The sequence below is a fragment of the Bidens hawaiensis genome, unplaced genomic scaffold, assembly GCF_021521415.1.
Source record: "Bidens hawaiensis isolate Kalapana, Puna unplaced genomic scaffold, B.hawaiensis_p1.1 tig00042967_1, whole genome shotgun sequence".
In the NCBI taxonomy this organism is placed as follows: domain Eukaryota; kingdom Viridiplantae; phylum Streptophyta; class Magnoliopsida; order Asterales; family Asteraceae; genus Bidens; species Bidens hawaiensis.
The window spans coordinates 1-22,213 of record NW_027497623.1 but is presented as its reverse complement, the minus strand read 5'-3'; the positions used below and the strand labels follow the sequence as shown (position 1 = coordinate 22,213).

Sequence of the window (22,213 nt, the reverse complement as noted above, 5' to 3'; positions counted from 1 at the left end):
CGCAAGCCAACTTATTTATTTATTTTTATATTTTTTAAAGAGTGATTTTGTAAACTTTTACGTGTACAACACGATGGTTTGTTTACTAGTTGTATTTAGACTATCTCCATCAACAATCTCACAATCTCAATCTCACATTATAAAATTAATTTCTCTCTCTTCAATCTACAAAATTTAACCCACTCCAATCTTTTACTCCCATTAATACTATCCCCGTCAACAATCTCACAATCTCAATCTCACATTATAAAATTAATTTCTCTCTCTTCAATCTACAAAATTTAACCCACTCCAATCTTTTACTCCCATTAACAACCAAATCTCATCCTTTTTTTATTAAATAAATTCAATTTATAATTAAAAAAAGTATTTTTTTAACGAAGTCCATTTTTAATAAAATTTATGTCGGAATGTTCATAAATTTTTTTTAAGAAATATCGTGTATTTAATTATTTTTGTTCGAATATTAAAAGTTAACTGAATAATTAAGTTATTGGGGGTTAGTTTGGATTGTAATCTGGGTTTGCTCCATCAACCCAGATTGCCAATCTAGATTGTTTTATTTTCTTTTTTAATTTTTTTTTAACTTTGGGCCCATCAATCTCATTATGAGATTGTCAATGAAAGTATTAAAAGAGACATATGGATGGACCCGTAAATCAACTTACTTATTTTCGAAAAAGAATGATTTTGTAAAGATCATAAATTTTGTTATTTAAGCATTTCCAATTTATAAATTGAGTCGTTTAAAAATTTTAGTTTTACTCTTTTTCTCTTAAATGACAAATTGTCTCGTATTTAATCCTTTACACTAACAAGCGTTAAATTTTCCAGTTAACTCACCTCATGTGCTCATGTGCCCTGCACATGACGGCATAAAGGTAAATATAGTTTTCCTTCTAATTCTTTTATATCTTAGAGCATTTTCAATCCATCCTCTAAAATTTGTGAGAGTGGTTCTCCGTTTTTTTAGAGGGTGGTTATAAGTGGAGAAGATAGAAAATGTTACTGTTCATGAGTAAATTTGAAGAAACACTGTTCATCATCTATAATTTTTAAATATTTTTTGAAAGTTATTGTGAGTAAGAAAAAGAGAAAATGTAATGATAAAATATATAAAATACTATTAATTGAAAAGAGGAAAGAAAAGATTATGTTTTACTATAATTACAAAGATAACGATAGAGAATGGATTAAAATGCCCAATCAAACAATTCTAAAAATACATTAGCTACGACTAGAGGTGCACAAAAAACCCGTACCTGGAACTGGACCCGAAAAAAATATCCGACCCAATTTTTTTTATACCCGGGTATTCTATACCCGAAACCGGAACCGACCCTACCCGTAGGGTATGGATATGGTATGCATTTTGAGGTCAATACCCGTACCCGGAACCGTACCCTTTATACCCGTAAATACCCAGACCCGGTCATACCCTATACCCGATACCCGGTTATACCTGATACCCGATACCAATTTTCTAATACCCGAAATAATACATGAGTTTTTATAATATATTTTTACGTTTACTTCACAACTTTTATGTTTAAGTTTTTGTAAAATGCATATTAATTTGTAATTAAGTAGATTTATGGTTTTTGTAATATAGTTTAATTATTTTTATACATTACAAAGCAAATTTAAATTTTAAACAAATTAAAAAATGTATAAAAAAATTACATTCAAAACCGGGTATTAATACCCAGTCGTACCCGGTTCCAATACCCGAACTCGATCATACCCTACCCGGGTACATAGGGTTGAGTTTTTCTCCTCAATACCCTACCCGAATCCTGTCTGATTTCTCTCAATACCCAATTTTTCAATACCCGATCATATCTGAAACCGGTTCATACCCGAACCCGGGTATTAGAAAAAACCCGATTTATGCACCTCTAGCTACGACCCACTCCTTTATCAAAAAGATGGAATTCAATCAAACATAATGTGATTCCATAAACTATACTCATTAAAGTCTATTCTACCATCATTGTTGTCATCAAACACTTTAATCATCTTCTTGCATTCATTAATGAGTGCTTCATTCTTGAATCCCAAAACAAATAATCTTTCCAACTCTTTCGCATCAATGAACCCGTCTCTATTCTGAACAAACACATCAAACGCCTCCTTCACTTCATTAAATCTTGGTGGTTCTTTAACATGTTCAAAAGATCTTGAGAATGTTAACTTTTTGGAAAATTTTCACCTTCAAAGTTGCAAAAAATGCCCAAATTCTCCATCGTTATCTCCAATTCGTGTCCATGTATGATTCGGTCTTTAAACGAAGGTAATATTTTCGACAGTTTTGTTTCTTGGTTCTTGTTTAAACATGAATATGTGAACCATTCAAGAAGTATATGATGGATTTAAGTATGATGAAAGTCATGAGTATTGGTTAAGGATTATTATTATTATTATTATTAAATGAAAGTAAAGAATATGAATGGTACTCAAGTAAGAAAGACTTGTGAGTTCGAATAAATTTGGATGATATTGTCTAGGATTCTAGTAACATATCCTGAGTTGGGATAATGAAATAAGTTAAGTTGAAATTAATAAATTATAATAGCCCTAATCTATGAAAGGAAATAAATTCGTATTTTTCTTGAAAAACTTATATGAAAGCATTTAATTATCTATAGGCTCCTTAATTTAAAGGATATGAACCTGTAATATATATATATATATATATATATATATATATATATATTTGCATTGAAATGCCAAGCACTTATTACTTCTTGGGTTGTAAATTGTAATTGCTATCTTATTAGGTTCAACCACTTTAGCCGTTAAAGGAAAACGAGCAACAAGTTTTGCCGATTGAAGGTACACACAGGCATATTAGATGGTTCTGATTCATTTTTTCTTGGCTTCTGCAGAATAACAATGACGTTGTTGTGTCATCAGCGGATCTTGTTAAGAACTTGCAACCAGTAGGTTCTAACCACAAATTTATTCAACCCCGAGCGCAGCAATCTATTTCTTAGTTATATTGCAGATTTGCAGGGTTCTTAAGGCCTTGTAACAATATATAACTTCATTTTTTTGTATCTACATTGACCTAGCTAATAGTTAATAGTTTCTGATGTTTACTATGGATTTTAGCCATCATTTTCGGTGGCCGTATTGTATAAAATGTAAGTATAGTTGAAGAACATTAAGATTTGAGATACATTAAGATTGAGATTTCAGCGAAGGCAGTAGTTAAAGAACAAGTAGACTATAATCATCAACCATAAATGTCAACCCATTATTATGGAAAGAACGTGAACAACTGAACATATCATTTGTTGGTTTATGAGCTGACAAGGTTGACTTTGAATGCTAGTAGACCAACAACTAATGCAATTTTAAATATAAGATTATTATGCTGTGCATTTATACCAATTATAATTACATATGATGCAGTTCAAATAAAATATGAGATATTTTAAAGTCTGGCATTCAGGATCAGGTTATGGCCCGTGCAAAATCTATATCCACAATCCTTTATTCTAAGATACGTAATGAAGAATATAATCATTTTAATCAAGCACACATAAATTTCAGTCACATAATAAGTTGTTCAAACTTAAGTCCTGATTCGGTTTGTTTTTTATTTAACCAGATATTAAATGTCCGAAGACAAAATAGTTACACAAGTACATAAGACCGAATTAGCAAGAAAAACATGATCATGGATTATTAAACCAAAAAGTGTGTTTCATGGACAACTTATCGTCCACCACAATCTAGCATGTATTCCCAAATACATGAACATGAATATCCGTAACCAAAACTGGGTCAATTTCACCCAAATCAAATTCAACGTCCATATACCCTTTAATAGATGCCCAAAATAAAAAGTCTTACCAATAATATTAAGGCATGAGAGCCAATGCAAGACCCCATTTAGGGGCCACCTCAGTTTTCTTAGTGTCATACTCTGCCGAGACGGTTATTAATGACTTTGGTCGCCATTCTCGTTGACACAACATTGCCACTTTCCCATTATCTGAGAACCTAGTTTTGACCCTGTTGTAACGGTCAATAGCATGAGCACTTCCAATTGTGAAACTGTTTTGTTGTGTAGATAATCCATGTGTCATCTCGGCAACAACCTGGTTGTTGTTTGAAGCATCCACTGAGTGTACGTATGATGCCTTCAATGTTTGACCTTTGTCCATCCTGCCATTTTTCACATAATCTAATTATCATACCATTCACTGAGATTTCTTCAACAAATAAGTTGATTTGGGAATAATAATTAGCATATGGGTTCATTTGGGCCAGCTTGAAATATGCAACGCGCCAATTAGGATCTACTCAAATTCATACAATGAGTCAAAATGGGTTACTCCTAACCAAACTTGCTAACTTAAAACATGCCTAAACCACCACCCACAGCTATTATTTGAGACAAGTTCATTTTGAACCGTTACCCAACAGACTAAGATTGTGCATGGGTGCGTTTTAGGCTCAAGCTAAACCAAAAACTGAAAATTCAATATTTGCTTTTTTTGGAAACTTTTTGGTTTTGGTTTGGCTTCAGTTTTTTTATTTTACCTTTATAGCTTGAAATAATGGACTGAAAAAAATGGCCAAAACTAGAAATTTGTGCTGAAATCTTTTTGTTAATTAATAGTTCTTTTATTATTATAAATTTGTGTTAAAATAATTGGGTAACACTCTTTTTTAAAATATAATAACTTAAATATCAAAATATAAAATGAAAATATATAAGTCAAGTTTAAATGTTTCAGTTATAGTTAAATGCAAAACCGAACCGAAAGTTTGGTTTTATGAAAGCAAAAAACCAAACTGTCAATTTTATTTGACGTTCGATCTTTTCGCTTAGCGGTCGACTTTTAGGTTTCATGCACACAGCAGACCCTTCAACCGACCTGCCTGTTTTTCTAGGTTTACCAAAGATCTTTCATTTTTCAAAAAAACAAACAGAATGAGGTTGTATAAAGTATATACATACAGTATAAGTGCAGCAGAAAGATCGGGCTTGTTGAAACTTATGCCAGTTGTATATTTAGTGAAAGAAGCAGAAGCGGTATCAAAACCGACTTCACAGCCAAGATGTATATCCTTGTGGCCGACTGCTGCAGCAAGATTTAAAACAGGGGATGGATTCAAGCCAATACTGGAATCAATTGCAATTCGAGAATTAATGTACTGAACATCAAGCTGAGAACAAATAAACGTCTCACGTTAGTATTTATGTAAACATATATTACATTTTAGTATTTTAAAACTAAAATAACTGACCTTTCCAGACTTGTGATCAGGAACATCAAAGCTCAAAACTGCTTTTGTGGATGACATTACATCATGAACAGTTACTTTTGTTGAAACCTGCAAAATGATGAAAATTTATTATTAAGAGAATTTTTAATTAAAAACCATATAAAGGAAAATTTGAAAGCATATAGTTTAGTTCTTACATTAGAATATGTATCAACTTTTACATCTACAACAGTCCTCCCGCTCTTGTACTGAGCACTTACATCCCCAAGAAAGATTTGACCTTTAGTCAAACCCGTAGCTACCAGTCCCTGTAAGAATGTAAAAAACAAAACATAATCAGTACAAAGGTGAAATACGTTTTCAGCATACGTATCAATACAAACAATCTTAAAGGTAAAAGGTTTCTTATTACCATGGGAGTTGATCCAGGAACTGATAATACAAACTTGTAGTCATAGTTGTAATCTTTGGTCAACAAATCTGCAATAAGCAAAGACACTAGTCAACTTTGTTTTCATCGAGAGCAAATAGCAACAGTTTAACCATCTTTGTATACATAAGCATAGGTACAAAGTCAAGACATTTTTGTGTACAGATAAACAAAATCTACTTGAAGCAAAAAAGGTGAATCAGCTAAATTCACAGTCGCGCCAGAAAGATTGGTAAATTTTGTCACAATGTTAATTATAAGCATACAAAGAATTTTTGTTATCAGCTTTGCGCTTCCCTATTTGTACATTGATGACGCATTCCCTTGCTGATAGCACGTAAATTAATAAGTTTACACTGGTTTATACTCAAACTCAAAGTAATGCTCAAATGAATACATTAGATATTGTCTGCTAATGTTGCGCATAATACAAAAAAGTTCAAACCATAATGAATTATGATACTTTTGTTTGCCGATCCATCACTGACCAGGGGACATTAAACTATTTACACCTCTATACATTGCAAACTCTTACCTCATGGAGAAGATTATTATATCATAATAGAAAATGAGAATGCAAGAAATTTCAGCCTTAGTTATCTTCTAAATAGACAAATAAGGTAAGCCTTGGAAGAGAACAAACTCATAAAAATAAATAAATGTTTAAATGTCTGCACGATACATCCATTCATACAATTAAAAGAACAAGTCCCGTTGTATATTGGCAATCTTGGATAGTAATATAGTAGACAGGCATGAACAGGCAAGTATGCAACTTACATATTGATGTATGTAATAAACAATATCAAAAACAAACAAAGAACAGCAAACAGAACCAGGCAAGTATGCAACTTACATATTGATGTATGTAATAAACAATATCAAAAACAAACAAAGAACAGCAAACAGAACTATTGCAGCACAACCAAAAGGGCTCATAGTCACTGGTGAAAATTAACTTTACAAAAAAGAGAAGACAGAGGCAGAGGAACAGAGAAGTGTAGGTGCAAGCTTTATTAAAGTTAAAACAGTTGACAATTAAAAAGGTCAATTTCATTGTGGAATCAAAACTTTTAACATCGTTAAGCCATCATATAACTTATAACATCATCAATAAGCAATATAAAGTAGAAGCTTGCCTTTTGCTCTTTTGCCAATATCTGAAAATGGTGCTGGACCGTTGGCCATTGTATGAAAGAATTCAGATTACAACTTCCAGCTTCCAATCACAGCCTGACAGTCATGTTCATATGTCAATGAAGCAGCACAAATATATATGATAGAATACATAACAAAACATGTACAGATAAACTATCAATAAAACTATAATGGTAAAACTTGGCATTGAGAAGCGAATGTTAACAAGTCACTTCAAGATAAACTATATTATCAGGTAAAAGCTACATAAATCCTAATTCCATCAATGAAACAATATGCAAAAGTCAGGATAAAAAACACGTTGAAGAAAGTAACATGTAACTTTAGAGATCCATTATGTATATGTTACATCTTAAAACTACATTACATAAACAAAATATCTCACAATTTGTCAAAGTTTTAGACCTAGAATTTGAAGCCTAGAAACCAATACTTAGAAGTTAGAACAATAAGGAAAGGAATTAAAAAAATCAATAAAGCAGACTCTCAAGTCTCAACTCCTTAATTTAACATTGAAAAAAAATATGGCATGTAAAAATTGGGGAGTCAGATATTGCCGTCTTTCCAATTCCAAAATCCGATTAAGATGAAATCAGACCAAGTTTATCAAGATTTCTCAAGAAAAAGAATATGAATCAAGATAAACAAAAGTTAGGACAATGTCATAGAACAGACTCTCAACTTCTTAATAATTATAGATACAAACTGAACTTTAGTTGGGCCTTTTGAAACACCCATGACAGAAATAACCTGCCCAACATACTCCAACTATGATGATCCAAAGATGCATTTTATAGCAAAAACAACTGAATCTTTCCTTATAGTTTTCGCAACCCCAACAATAAGTGACTTTGATGTTGACTTAAAATTGGGTTATAAACCAAAATGCCATTAAAAAAAGCTAGAGTATAAATCCTTATAAATAAGAAAAATACCTCTTTCATTATGCCTTGAAATGAAAAGGGTACATTTGTTAGGCCAAAAAACATTGCCAAAAATTCAGAACAACCTTGACAGGTTCTAATAGCAGGTTTGTGAATGCCTTCATCTGATCATCATGCATCCTAATTTCACAATAACATGATCTAAGTTCCAGTTTTGAAAAGGCAATAGCCCCGCGAAATCATCAACTAATGCTTCTAAGTGTTGGATAGAAACCTTCCCTTACTAGTGTTCTAAAAAGCTCAAATAGTCCCATGGTTTAAAAAGACGTTCCGAGGCTCATTACCGCCTTTTTAAACCTTGAATAGTCCACACATCCTCCATGTGAGTCTTTTTTCTTCACCATAAAAAACAAGAGACAAACAATTGGCCAAGATTTCTATAGCATCTCCTTGTGGTCATGAGTTCTATTAGATGGTAACTGGAAGAAATAGCAAAAGCATCACCATAGTGTCCAACAGCTGTTTTAACTCATTTAGCACCATTAATTCCCCAGAAACAAGTTGTACAATGACGATGTCATAGAATTCAGCTGCCGGACTTGAGATAACTTGTCACTCGTTTACCTTCCACCTTTCTACCATGGTAACTGAATTACATCCTAATTCTTAGCTGGTTAAAACTACAATAAATGCTGCCTAATGTTAACCAATGAACACCCAACACCATTTCACAACCACCTAACTGTAAGAGCCTTACACTTGAATTAATGATTTCACCTTGTAAATTGCAATTAGCATACTAATCCTTTCATTCAAAGACACTAGTCACAAATAACATCTGCTACAGCTACTTGCAAACGACAATTAGGTCTTATGCAACATCCAAACCTTTTTAATATAGCATAGACTAGAAAAACTACAAGTACTTCTGCTATCAATCAAGTTACAAATAGCATGACTATACAAGTAATCGTTCACCTTCATAACTTGAAATGTGTGCATACCAGATAAAGTACGTAAAGAGATTAAAGGAGTCAACATTTAACTGTTATCACTCTGCATTTCTATATTATAGTTTCTACTGCATTGCACTTACAGTATAAAATGCATCCACATCTTTGAACTCATGAACTTGAACTTCAAGAGAAAACAATTGACCCTATGCCCTAGAACATACCTTTAATCACAATGAAAACATTGGTTTAGCCGTTTAGATTTAGTTTCACCAAAATTGGGTAAACAATCGGCATCATAATGTTTCGTGTTTGTGGCTTAAACAACGTTACTTTCATCTCAATTCCATACTGATTGTTAAGCCTTACATCTTCAGATTGTATCAATTCTAACTTACTCAACATCATCATATCAAAATTAGGTCATCACTAGATATCAATAATCTGCAACAAGAATATATAACACTCAACAAGCAATCATCACCATAATCACAGTACTTAGTAAACTAACAGAGATAACAAAGTGCAACAAATTAGAGAATCAGATTACTTAAAATCTTCTATCTGAAAAATAAAAAGATAAAGATATCTAATCGTCAATTAATTAATTAGACCGGATTCACAGCAATAAACAAACGGTATGAATAATAATAATAATAATAATAATAAATGTAGTGCTTACATACGAAAGTGAATAGAATTGAAAGGCGCAGGCAGATGGATGTTGTTAGAGAGAGATGAGATGCGTTGAATCTGAAACTAGGGTTTATTGTTTAGTGTGGATGTATTTAAATACTTATTGTTATATTATCTCGTGCAAGTGGCGACTCTTATCTTTCTCGAGATTCTTTCACGGTCTTAGACTCACTTTGGTTGGTTGCGATCAGCGGCCCAGATCCAACACCGAACGTACTCGTCAACAATACGAGCTTTTTTTTTATAAGGCTAGTATTTTGTGTCCTCGAACCCACGTTTGATGATTTTGTCTCTATCACTCGACCACCAGCCTTAAGGCTGATCGGCATGTGGTTGGTCGTACTTGGCACTCTATTTCCCCACTAAAATCATTTGAATAACCCCCCCCCCCTCCTTTCCCCCTTCCATCTCATTTCATGTGGGACGCGACGGTGATCAAACAACTTGTTTTCCCTTTTGTCTTATCTTTTGACCGTTGAGCCTAACGACTTTATTTCAAATATAAAAAAAATTCATTTTACTTATATTATAAATTAGCTTTTATCCGCCTTATTACGGGGTTGTTTTATATTATTCGTTACAAATATTTATATATTTTTTGATTTAATTTTATTTATTGTAAAAAAGTTAATAATATACTTAAATTTTGATGATGAAATGGTTTCACAAATAAATGAGATGTTATAACCCTTTTTAAAAGTCATATAGGTTTGGTAAGACCCATGATCTGCTTAATTTTTACTATAAAATTGTATCTTAATTATGAATAATATCTTTTTTTTTAAATTAGATATTAATTCTAATATATCTCATTTTATAGGATATTCATATCAAATATTTGGTGAGATAAATTTCTATTTTATGAGATGTTATAATCCGTTTAAGGATTATCTAGGTTTGGTGAGACCAATACCCGTGAATTCGGGTCAAATGCATAAGAAACTTCATTTACAAATAATGCAATCTGGTGGCTTGATCCCCCCGTATTACGAGGTTGTTTTACATTATTCGTTTATAATATTTATATATTTTTTGGATTTATTTTATTTTATTTAGTGCTAAAAAGTTAATAATGTAATTAGGATTTGATGATCAAAATGTTTCACAAATAAATGAGCAGTTATAACCCGTTTTAAAAGTTATCTGGTTTTTGTGAGACCAATGACCCGATTATTTTTTTTCTATAAAAGTGTTTCTTAATTATTATTATTTTTATAAAAATAGGATATTAATTTTTAGTATATCTGTATTTTATAGGATTTTCATATCACATATTTGGTGAGATTAGTATTTAATTTATGAGATGTTATAACCCGTTTAGGTTATCTCGGTTTGGTGAGACCCATACCCGTGAATTCGGGTCAATGCATGAGAATCTCCATTTACAAATAAAGCAATCTGATGACTTGAAAAAAAGTAAGGAGCAACCGGAGAACTTTTAAATGTTTCTTTTATATATATTATTGATAAATACATACATATACTAACCATTTTAACCAAAACAACACCATTTCAACCAAAGTTTTAACATGAATTCATTATCTTCGTCTAACGATACATATTTTTTCTTCATGTAATGGAGTTTACGGTCAATATGTAATTCGGTGACGAGTAAACATCACGTCCGATCACAAGAAAAACTCGGTTGAATCGAGATCGTAAATGTGCACATAACTGTTTGGTAGCCGACTACTTTGCAAAAGACGCAACTGTCGCAAGCGAAGACTTTAGAAGGTGTTTCTGAATGTGTAAACGACTATTTCTAAGAATAGCCAATGATATGTTGAGAATGGATTTGTGGTTTAAGTTACACTCGGATGCGATTGGGAGAAGCAATTTTAGTCTTCTACAAAAGTGCACTGCAGCAATCTGGCATATGGCATACGGGCGGTTCAAGATGCTTTGAACGAGTATCTTCAAATGTCCAAAAGAACAGTACGCGATAGTGTTTATAAGTTTACCAAAAATATTATTAAGTTATATAGCAAGAAATATTTACGTAACCCTACTTGAACGATATTTAGGAATTATATGAACGACATGAAACAAAACATGGTTTCCCGAAATGCTTGGTAGCATTGATTGTATGCATTGGGAGTGGGCAAACTATCCCAATGCTTGGCGCGATTAGTACATGGGAGGTGATCATGCACACCCAACTTTTACAAGCAGTCATTTCACAAGATTTATGGATTTGGTATGCATACTTTGGTGTTGGTACAAATAATGATTTAACGGTCCTCCATCAGTCAGGGTTATTCAATAATTTAATAGAAGGTACGACGTCGGAGTCAAGTTTTCAAGTTTCGGGAATCGAATGCAGGCACGACAATTATCTTGGTGACGGGATATATCCATCGTGGTCCATGTTTGTGAATCGGTCACGTGAAGGACCCGACACGAGCATGGGCGCCAAAAAAATAAATTTAGATGGATGATGTCTGCAATATGTATTTTGCATAACATGATTATTGAAGATGAGGGACGTGCGAGTTGTGAGTACAACGAGGATGAAGACTGTCACGCCCAGCCTAGGCGGAATATGATGGGTGCGACTAATCACTCAGTAGCTCATAAAACACTATTAAATAAATGTCAATGTATAATTATTTTATTGGTATAAAATCGAAGTACACTTAAATAAATACTCCATAACAAAAAAATACATGAATATACAATTTATAATATTACAATTTCAACTGAAACTATGCTTCAGTAGTCTGTTAAATCACCACCGCTAAATCTTTCATTCGTTTTCTTCCATCTGTACATTTGATTGCATAGTCACAGTCGTGGTGTCCAGTGTTTTCCTCTTCCATTCCATTCCAACTACCATGTCAATTCCTCTCTATATCTCCAACCAATCCACATTTCAGCCTCTTTGTTTCTTCCACTTATCATCGTTGCCGGGTTAGATTTCAAAACCCTAGGTAGCGGTGGTGGTCATGATCGATCTCTGTTTCTTTGTCACGTGGTTGGTGAAGAAACACTAACCGGACCCCGGACAGATTACTGGTAACCTGGGGGTTAGATAGCTGTTTCCCACGAGGGGTTAGACCCTGAGAAGATGGTTATTCTGATAACCTGCAAAACAGACACCGTGAGCTTGTCACTGAGAAGGGGGGGGTTCCTCCTTGTGACCACCCTCCGGCGTGAGAATCAGACTAGATTGCTCTTTAAATATAAAAGTATATTAAGAGATTGCCAGAGCAGATATCAGGTATAATATGATGATATGATGGTCATACCATTTGTGGTATTTATAGCCGAAGGTAGGTTTCCAAGGAGGTATGGCCGGCTGCAACAGTGTTCCTGTTCCACCAACAGTAGCCTACGCACGTGCCCTGCTGGTAGTTGGTGGGTAGGTAGCGGCTGATAGCGACCAGGCCTGCTGTATACTATTCCTTTTCCACCAACTGCCGGCTACGCATGTGGTATGACAAGAGTTGGTGAGTAGGCAGCGGCTAATAGTGACATATAGTGTAGGAGCATGCTGCTCGCCATACTGTTGTCCATAAGCTGTCGTATCTTTAGTCAGATCTTTTTCCCATACCTCGTCAGGTACAGTACAGAAGATCTTCCCGTATCGTACGGACTGGCTTATTTGGGCGGGAGTATTCCCCCTCCCGCCCTTGTGCGGGATTGTTCCCGGCTTCGCTCATTCCTTCAGGTGACACTGAATGATTGAGAGCTAAGTGCCTTGTGCGTGTAGCCTTGCTGCGCGGGTGGCCTTCCCTAATGGCTTGTATCCGAGGCTGCGGGGACAGGCGGAGTCCTTCACCATTGGGAGGCATTTCCTGCGGGAACAGCTTGCGTACTGCGCGTAAGGACGTCACGTCTCTGAGCATGGTTGGTCCTGCGGATCCAATTGGTTTCTGCGCAGACGTCCCTGTTTAAGGTGAGTCTTGCGGGTCCAACTGGGCTCTGCTGGGACCTACCTCTTCAAGTCCCCCCAGTCCAATGTTCTTCTCATGCGTGTTTAATAAAGTGAGGTGAACTTTTGGACTTAAGCAAAGGGTTTTGAAAAGGGTTTTTTAAGGTTTTCCATGGGGATTCTTCCCGCGGAAGTCCTTGTCACTTGCAGAAATTCCCGAGTTTCCTGCTTGGTCTTTGGGTATGATGCGGGTAGGTCTGTAACCTCCTCGCAAGTCAGGAGCGTTGAGTCCCACTTGTGTGGATTCTCCATGAGGTTTTGGTAGTTTTGAACATAGTGATCAATTATGTTAAAACCACCAATTCCATCCTGGAGCTTCAAACAACGTAGTTCTCGACGTTCCCGCTATGCGGGGATGTTATTTCCGTTTCCGCAAGCATTGCCCAGAAGATCCTTCTTGGTTTCAATTCCCAGCGGAGCGCTAGGTATGTGAAGGGTTTTGCCTTAACACTGTACCAGCGCTCGTCTTACGGTTACTTTACTTCCAAGGTATTCCTGGCGTCAATTCCCTGCGGGTGCTAGGTATGTGAAGGGTTTTGCCTTTACACTGTACCCGCACCCGTCTTATAGTTACTTGGTTGCCGAGGAATATTTGGCTTCAATTCCCTGCGGGTGCTGGGTATGTGAAGGGTTTTGCCTTTACACTGTACCCGCATCCGTCTTACGGTTACTTGTTCGCCAAGGTTTTACTTGGCTTCAATTCCCTGCGGGTGCTGGGTATGTGAAGGGTTTTGCCTTTACACTGTACCCGCATCCGTCTTACGGTTACTTGTTCGCCAAGGTTTTACTTGGCTTCAATTCCCTGCGGGTGCTGGGTATGTGAAGGGTTTTGCCATTACACTGTACCCGCATCCATCTTACGGTTACTTGTTCGCCAAGGTTTTACTTGGCTTCAATTCCCTGCGGGTGCTGGGTATGTGAAGGGTTTTGCCTTTACACTGTATCCGCATCCGTCTTACGGTTACTTTTTCGCCAAGGTAAGGGGTATTTTCCCGCTTACTTTTTAATATTTTTAAATTTTGAATTTTGAAATTCGAAAGGTTGGTGGAAAGATAGGAACAGTCCAAACCTCTGAAACGTCGTGCGACGGTTTCTTCTGACTGTGTCAGGACGTGCAGGAAGTTATGGTGACGTGACAGTACATGGTCATTCCAGACGCTTTTTCAAGCGTGTGGGCGCGATTTTTCGGGCGCGTGGCCACGAAATTAATGGTACGCGTCCTGTCAACAGCTGTTGCCAGCTTGCTTTTTGCCACGTGTCATAGTTTCATTGCACATTCGATTTCTCTCTCCTCCGCATTAAATTCATCGCATTAATTGCGATTAGTATATAAAGGGGGAGAGGCCTCTTTATAATCCACACTTTCACCCTTCTCTTCTTCTTCTTAGCGATTTCCGGCAAATACTCACCTTTTCAGGCAAGCATTTTCCCGAAATCGTTTTCTTCTTTCTGCAAGATGTCTTCACGTGATCTCGAGTCTTCGGCCGATGACAAGAGTACTGCTGGCGAGTGCCAGTGTGCTCTGCCCGGCGATCTGTACCGGTATGTTGTCAGGAAGTTCATGCTCGATCCTCTCGAGCCTGAGTTTCCTGAACCCCATCAGACCGTGTACGATGACCCCAGAGGCAAGATCGGGGTTTATGCAACATTCTTTGTCTATGGGAATCTTAGGTTCCCATTGACAAAGTTTGTTTACCGTGTCCTTGAGAGGCACGGTGTTCATCTGACCGAGTTGCACCCCATGGCGATCGCCAAGATTCGCCACTTCGAGTGGGTGTGCCGGATTTTGGGCATCGAGCCCCATGTTGACCGCCTGATGACCTTCTACACTTGGAGGTGTATCCAGGGGTGGTATACCCTGACAACCCGTATCAAGGGTTTGAAGATTTGCGCGACAGAGCGCAGTCTTCGCGCGTGGAAGCGGGAGTTCTTCTTTATCTCCGCCCGCGCCATTCCCCTTGCCATGAAGTTTAAGAATGGGCAAGCTCTCCCAAGCCTTCACGCCTCCAACTACCAGGAGGCGGAATGGTTTTCGAGGATATCTCGGATCCAATCTCCGGTTTACCGGTTTGCGGAGTCCGGGATGGTCATGTTGGGGATGAGCCGGGTCTGGAAGGCGGCGGACGCGCAGAAGGTTCCGATCGTCCTCGAATACGGTTCGAACTCTGTTCCTTACGGTATGCTTTCTTTCCTTTTGTTGATTTTAAATTTCTTCTGACTTTTTCCCTGTTTATTTCAGAGGGGAACGATCTGAAGTCGCTCCTCAACCCGCGGGAGGCTGACGGTCCCGTACGGATGGGTACTCGCGCTCTTGACGAGATCGAGTTGCCTATCCTCGAACAAACTGCGGATCGGTTCGTGGAGGTCTATCCGCTAGGCCATGAGATCCTTAGCGCCAGGCGGCCAGGTAAGGCGCTCTTCAACCCTCGACCCCTCAATGTTGAAACCTCTGCTGGAATTCCTTTAATCGTCTGTTCTGATGAGGAATCCGCAGATGGTCCTCCGTTGGTGCGGAAGAAGAAGGCTGCCGGCGGGAAGGGAAAGAAGAAGTTGGCCTCCACTGCCGATCCGGTGCCTCTGTCTGACTCGGAGACTGAGAGCGAAGAGGTGGCGGGGAATCCCGGTGGTGATAAGACCACGGCTCCGGAGGTTGCGACTGTCACCTCCGGAGAGCCCAAGAAGACGACGGTGACCGGCGCAAAGAGGCCGGCTCCATCGGGTTCATCCCCGCCCGTCCGTACTTTCAGGCTCAAGAAAACCCGTAAGTACAACTTCCTTCAGTTTTTATCTTCATGGCTTAATATTCTAACACTTTTCTTCTTTACGCAGGCGTGGATGTTGACGCATTCCAGGGTGGAGTGCCGAGTAGTATCTCCCCGCCGATGACGGTAGGCTTGGTCAGCCTACCAGAGGCGACGACCCAGGCGCCTGCGCCTGCTTCCGCTGGTCCAGTTGCTCACTCTGAGCCGACTGTTCCAGCCGAGTTGACGTCTCCGCCGGCGGTGAGTGCGATTTTTACAGCATCCTTCACCGAGCCGGTGGTTACCATTGCTGCGGATTCTGCGGCAGCGACTGCGGCGGCTGCTACCATGCCCCCGCCACCGGCAACGACGGCCGGCCCATCAGGTACGCATGGGAGCTCTCGCCAATCTTTGCTACCTTCCCATCTGCCTGACCTTTTGGATGGGTTTCCTTTGGGTTCAGGTGATGAGTTCGGCGGCTATCGGCCTGTTATAGACCCTACAGGTGCGTAGGGTTCCTTTGGCCCTTTTTCACTTATATATTTTTTATCACCTTTTCCTAACTGCTTTTTGTTTTCTGCAGTGTCGGATTCCAATGAAGTGTATGTTCCGCGATGGAACATACGCCGAGGAACAACCCTTCGTACCCCTGTGGAGTGCGTGGAATGGGCTCGTCACGCTGCTCCCAGTGGTGCGTTGGGGGAAGCCATGGCTAGCTACCAGGAGGGTAGGCTAAGCAATGAGCTTCGGGTTCTCCTCGCCCGGATGCAGCCGCGCGTCGAGCTGCTTTTTCGTGAAAACGACAAGTTAAAAGCAGCTCGCGCTAAAGAAGTAGCTCAGGCGCGGGCTATCCGGGAGGAGAACCAAAAACTCTCCGCAGCGGCTGCGGAGAAGGAGAAGGCCTTCAAGGCCCTTGAGGTTGAAGTTCAGGCTCGACTCGAGGCCCGTTCCAAGGCTGCCCAAGCTGTTAATGAACAGCTTCGGCTGGCTAAGGAAACTGCGAGGAACGCAACCGAGAGGGCCACCAAGGCTGAAGCTGTTGCTGAGCCTCTACTCGTGGAGAATGAAGAGCTTAAAGCAAAATTAGAGGCTCTTCAGCAGGCTCATGATGCCTTGGCAATGGAGGATGCTAAGAAGCTTCAAGAAATCCTGGACCAGAGGGGGGTGCTTGATCATACCGAGCGTAAGCTAAAGGGCGTCGAAGAGGCTGCGGCTAAAGAGGTGTTGCTTGCCAACCTCAACAAGAGTGAAGCCGAACGCGCCCGTAACGAAGCTCAAGCTGCCCTCCAAGAAGCTCTGGCTGCCAAGGAATGGCTTCTTCGAGAAGCGTTGTCTCAGGTATGTTTTCATGTCTTTACGCTTTTCTTTGTAAATAGAAAAGGTTTGACATTTGTATATTTTCTTTTGTAGGTTGTGCATCGGGTCTTCTCAGAGACATCTTACGACGATGCTATGAGCGCAGCCCTCAACGCTTCTCACGAGGATGGGGAAAAGGCCGGCTTTCTGCTTGGTCAAGGGTTCGTTGAGAAAGGCATCCCGCCTTCCAACTTCCCTTTATTCGATGTAGATACCGAAGCTGTATAGGACCAAGCAGTGAATCAATACGCCGCCTTCCCGCATCCAGTGGTGGAGAAGGGTGAATGAAGTTGCTGCTGCTGATGACGGGCTAGCTATCCTCAGAGCTTTCCTTGAACTGCCACGCTCTACTGATGGGGCTGGTCCAAGTGGAAGTGGCCCTGAAGCCTGATCCTGAAGATCCCTTCCCGCTGCTAGGATAGATATAGTTGTATAGATAGATTTACTTTCTTGTAGGCGGGTAGTTACCCGGCCATTCTTGTAACGAATATTTATGAAACATAAATCTTTTGTGCGGGTAAGACCGTTTCTTTTATTGGATTCCTTGCTTTATAAACGTTATATGACTTGCATACTTTAGTTTAAATTAGCAATTTTCCAAGTGTTTAGAATAAGTTAACCTTTGAACGTGGTAGATAATAGGTGTGAAGTTTTGCTTCCTCCTTAGTGATTGTGCGGGTAGGACCGTCACTTGCACTTAGTAGGATGGCTAAACTTTACCCATATCTGACCTGCGTGTAGGTTTTCCTCATCATTTGAGGATAAGTTAACCTTTGAACGTGGTTGATAATAGGTGTGAAGTTTTGCTTCCTCTTTCGTGATTGTGCGGGTAGAACCGTCACTTGCACTTAGTAGGATGGCTAAACTTTACCCATATCTGACCTACGTGTAGGTTTTCCTCATCCTTTTAAGAATTTTGTGGTGAAAACCGGCATATTAGTGTTGAATAAATTAACCGTTCGACGCGCGGTTGTCAATAGGTTAGTGTTCAGTTCCCTTTTTCATGATTCATGCGGATAGACCGGCACTTTCATTTAATGGGATAACTGAACTTTTCCCCTTCAACTGACCTGCGTGGAGGTTTGTCATTTTTTGGGTTTATGCGGGTTTTGCCGCCTTCCCCAGCCAACGTCTTTTCACGTAATTATGCGGTGAAAACCGGCATATTAGTGTTGAATAAATTAACCGTTCGACGCGCGGTTGTCAATAGGTTAGTGTTCAGTTCCCTTTTTCATGATTCATGCGGATAGACCGGCACTTTCATTTAATGGGATAACTGAACTTTTCCCCTTCAACTGACCTGCGTGAAGGTTTGTCGTTTTTTGGGTTTATGCGGGTTTTGCCGCCTTCCCCAGCCAACGTCTTTTCACGTAATTATGCGGTGAAAACCGGCATATTAGTGTTGATAGTTCATAAAAATGTAAATGTAAAATTATCAGCGTCAATGTTTTAAGGAGAATCATTTCCATTAGAAGTGGCTCTTGGCCTTTTTCTTTACAAATTTGGAATTGATTTACATGCAAACTGTGTAAATGAGCTCCCTTCTATGTTGTTGGGATGGGAGTGCCATCGAGCCGATACGCACCTGGTTCGGGATCTCGTTCTTTACGCAGCATGTAGTCTCCACCTTGAAGCTGGAATTTTATTCGTGTTTCCCCCAGCTGGGGTTCTACACGCATCAGCCTGCTCAGCGTTCATTGCGCCACGAGGTGCGCAAGCGTCCCATCTCTGACGAATGCTTCGACCATGTCCTTCACGTCTATGCATTCTTCGGTGGTGTGGCCTTTTGTCCTGTGAAAGTCACAGTACTTGCTCCGATCAGCATTGTGACGATGTCGGATCATTGGAGGCTTTGGCCATAGGAGCTCCTCAGTGGAGAATATCTCGGTGACGCTTTTGGTGAGCGGCGTCCATCTGGAGTTCTTGGACTGTATGTTATCCCTTCCGCCTAACCGATGCTGCAAGCCGGATGAGGTGTCAAAGTTTACCCTTGACTGCCAAATGCCTAGCTTTCGCTTTTTGTTTAATCGGGAGGTGAAAACGTTGTCCTCTCTTGTTTTCTGGGTGTAGAGGTTTGTGCTCTGTGGGAGATCTCTACCCAGTTGCTTCTCCGTTTCCGCAAAGCGTTTAGCTGCTGTCGTGATGGCATCCCATGTGGATGGCATGCCATCTTTACCTGTTAAGGTACGGATAAGCTCTGGGTCGTTCGCGCCCTGTATGAAAGCAGCGCGAACAAGATCTTCGCTAATGTTACCCAGACTCAGCTTCTTCGAGTTGAAGCGAGTGATGAAGTCCAGCAAAGATTCATCTGTCTCTCGAACGCATTTGAGGATTGTCCATTGCTCCTCTGTATACTTTCTTTGCTGGCTGAAGTGCTGGCTAAACTTCTGTTGGAAGTCTGCCCAGTCGTAGATGTGGTTGACCGGTAGACGATCGAACCACGCTCTAGCAGCCCCAACCAGTGTCATTTGGAACATGTAACACCACGTAGGTTCCGTCCAACTACTGACGGTTGCCCCCACTATGAATCTGTTCAAATGATCATCGGGGTCAGATATACCATCATATGTGCCTATGCTTGACATTTGTTTGGCACTTTTTGGGGCGATTGCTTCCGGAATGTCCCTTGCAAATTTGGACGTTCCCGCATTTGCAACGTTTGGTCTGAACGTTTTGGAGAAGTCTCGTGGACTTCCACCTGTGCTTTTTGGTTTGAAGGCTTGTCCAAACTGCCTTTTCGGTTGGGATTCCGTTTCGTTACGCTTCCCTTTTGCCCTATGGCGAGGGTTCGCGTCGGAGTCGGATTCCTCCGAGTCATCCAAGTATTCGAATCCGTCGGCCTGTTGTACGGAACGCAAGCGTTCGTCCAACTCGGCCTGGAATTCCTTTTGTCGTGCCTCCGCCCATGCCTTAACTTCATCAAGAGTTTGGCGGGGGAATCTTCGTTTCTCAAACTGGGTATCGGTGGATCCCAGTAGGCGATCATTTACTGCACTTGCCCCAGCTTGAGTAACTGGGGTAGTGTTCGTAAAATTTACTTCACTTGCCCCGGCTTGGGTAACCGGGGTAGTGTTTGTAAAAACTGTGTTGCCGGTATTCCCCCCAGTAGCTGGGGTTGTGGTTACCGGAATTTCTCTAACCATCTTTGTAGAAGTTTGAAAAAACTGGAGAAAAATGTAGTTCTAGCTTTATGCACGGATGGCGCCAATGAAGAAACACTAACCAGACCCTGGACAGATTACTGGTAACCTGGGGGTTAGATAGCTGTTTCCCACGAGGGGTTAGACCCTGAGAAGATGGTTCTTCTGATAACCTGCAAAACAGACACCGTGAGCTTGTCACTGAGAAGGGGGGGTTCCTCCTTGTGACCACCCTCCGGCGTGAGAATCAGACTAGATTGCTCTTTAAATATAAAAGTATATTAAGAGATTGCCAGAGCAGATATCAGGTATAATATGATGATATGATGGTCATACCATTTGTGGTATTTATAGCCGAAGGTAGGTTTCCAAGGAGGTATGGCCGGCTGCAACAGTGTTCCTGTTCCACCAACAGTAGCCTACGCACGTGCCCTGCTGGTAGTTGGTGGGTAGGTAGCGGCTGATAGCGACCAGGCCTGCTGTATACTATTCCTTTTCCACCAACTGCCGGCTACGCATGTGGTATGACAAGAGTTGGTGAGTAGGCAGCGGCTAATAGTGACATACAGTGTAGGAGCATGCTGCTCGCCATACTGTTGTCCATAAGCTGTCGTATCTTTAGTCAGATCTTTTTCCCATACCTCGTCAGGTACAGTACAGAAGATCTTCCCGTATCGTACGGACTGGCTTATTTAGGCGGGAGTATTCCCCCTCCCGCCCTTGTGCGTGATTGTTCCCAGGCTTCGCTCATTCCTTCAGGTGACACTGAATGATTGAGAGCTAAGTGCCTTGTGCGTGTAGCCTTGCTGCGCGGGTGCCTTCCCTAATGGCTTGTATCCGAGGCTGCGGGGACAGGCGGAGTCCTTCACCATTGGGAGGCATTTCCTGCGGGAACAGCTTGCGTACTGCGCTAAGGACGTCACGTCTCTGAGCATGGTTGGTCCTGCGGATCCAATTGGTTTCTGCGCAGACGTCCCTGTTTAAGGTGAGTCTTGCGGGTCCAACTGGGCTCTGCTGGGACCTACCTCTTCAGTTGGCTTTCATCTAATTATTTCCTTCAACTGTTCAAGGTATTGAGATCATGCTTATTTTATTGTAATTTACTTGATTTTGTTTATTTGGGGTTTTAATCAAGCAATTGATAATTTGTGTTTATTTTTATGGCTACAAGCTCTCTCTGATAATTTAGTGAAAATAGCTTTTATTAGTAAATTAATTTTCGGCGTTTTAATAGGTGATTAAGACCTAGAGTATTGTTTTCTAATTCTAAAAAAACAGCTAACAAAATAAAACCAAAATTAATGGTTTATTTTTCTTCAACCTAATGTTTCTAATTCTACATAGTCATCATAAAATTCAATTAAAGATTTTTTTGTTGATGCGTCACGTGCTTGGCTTCGGTGTGTAAATTGGGATGTGAAAGTCAGATTGAAATCAATGGTGTGTGACTCAGCAATACGCCATGTAAACGGCATCCATTAGAGATTTAGAGGACTGTTGAGGCCGTCTAACGGTCGTATACTGTGTGTATATTTGTGTTCTTCAAGGTAATAAACTACTTTTTGAGCACTATAATTTGATTTTATTTGGTTATCTACAAAAGGCATTGTGATCATTAAAGCCCAGATTTTCATTTGGACCATTTTACTTGCTTGGTATGGTGTTGTATAGTTTACT

At 39.9% G+C, this 22,213-nt stretch overlaps 1 protein-coding gene across 1 annotated transcript; it reads right to left on the bottom strand.

Moving 5' to 3' along the window:
• Window positions 1-3,722: 3,722 nt before the first annotated feature.
• On the bottom strand, window positions 3,723-6,613 carry LOC143593986 (mitochondrial outer membrane protein porin 4-like). Its single transcript, XM_077073424.1, has 6 exons — window positions 6,568-6,613; window positions 5,657-5,724; window positions 5,442-5,552; window positions 5,266-5,352; window positions 4,976-5,184; window positions 3,723-4,176 (listed from the first exon to the last, which is right to left on the bottom strand). The coding sequence occupies exons 1-6, from the start codon at window positions 6,611-6,613 to the stop codon at window positions 3,870-3,872; spliced, it is 828 nt and encodes a 275-aa protein (XP_076929539.1). The 3' UTR covers window positions 3,723-3,869.
• Between the last annotated feature and the right edge of the window lie 15,600 nt (window positions 6,614-22,213).

Bases quoted from the DNA above. Each gene is read 5' to 3' on its own strand.
- LOC143593986 (XM_077073424.1), bottom strand. From the start codon at position 6,613: ATGAGCCCTTTTGGTTGTGCTGCAATAGTTCTGTTTGCTGTTCTTT. The intron at 5,353-5,441 runs GTAAGAACTAAA...ATCATTTTGCAG, and splicing joins AAGTTGATACATATTCTAAT to GTTTCAACAAAAGTAACTGT. The intron at 5,185-5,265 runs GTCAGTTATTTT...ATTTGTTCTCAG, and splicing joins CTGATCACAAGTCTGGAAAG to CTTGATGTTCAGTACATTAA.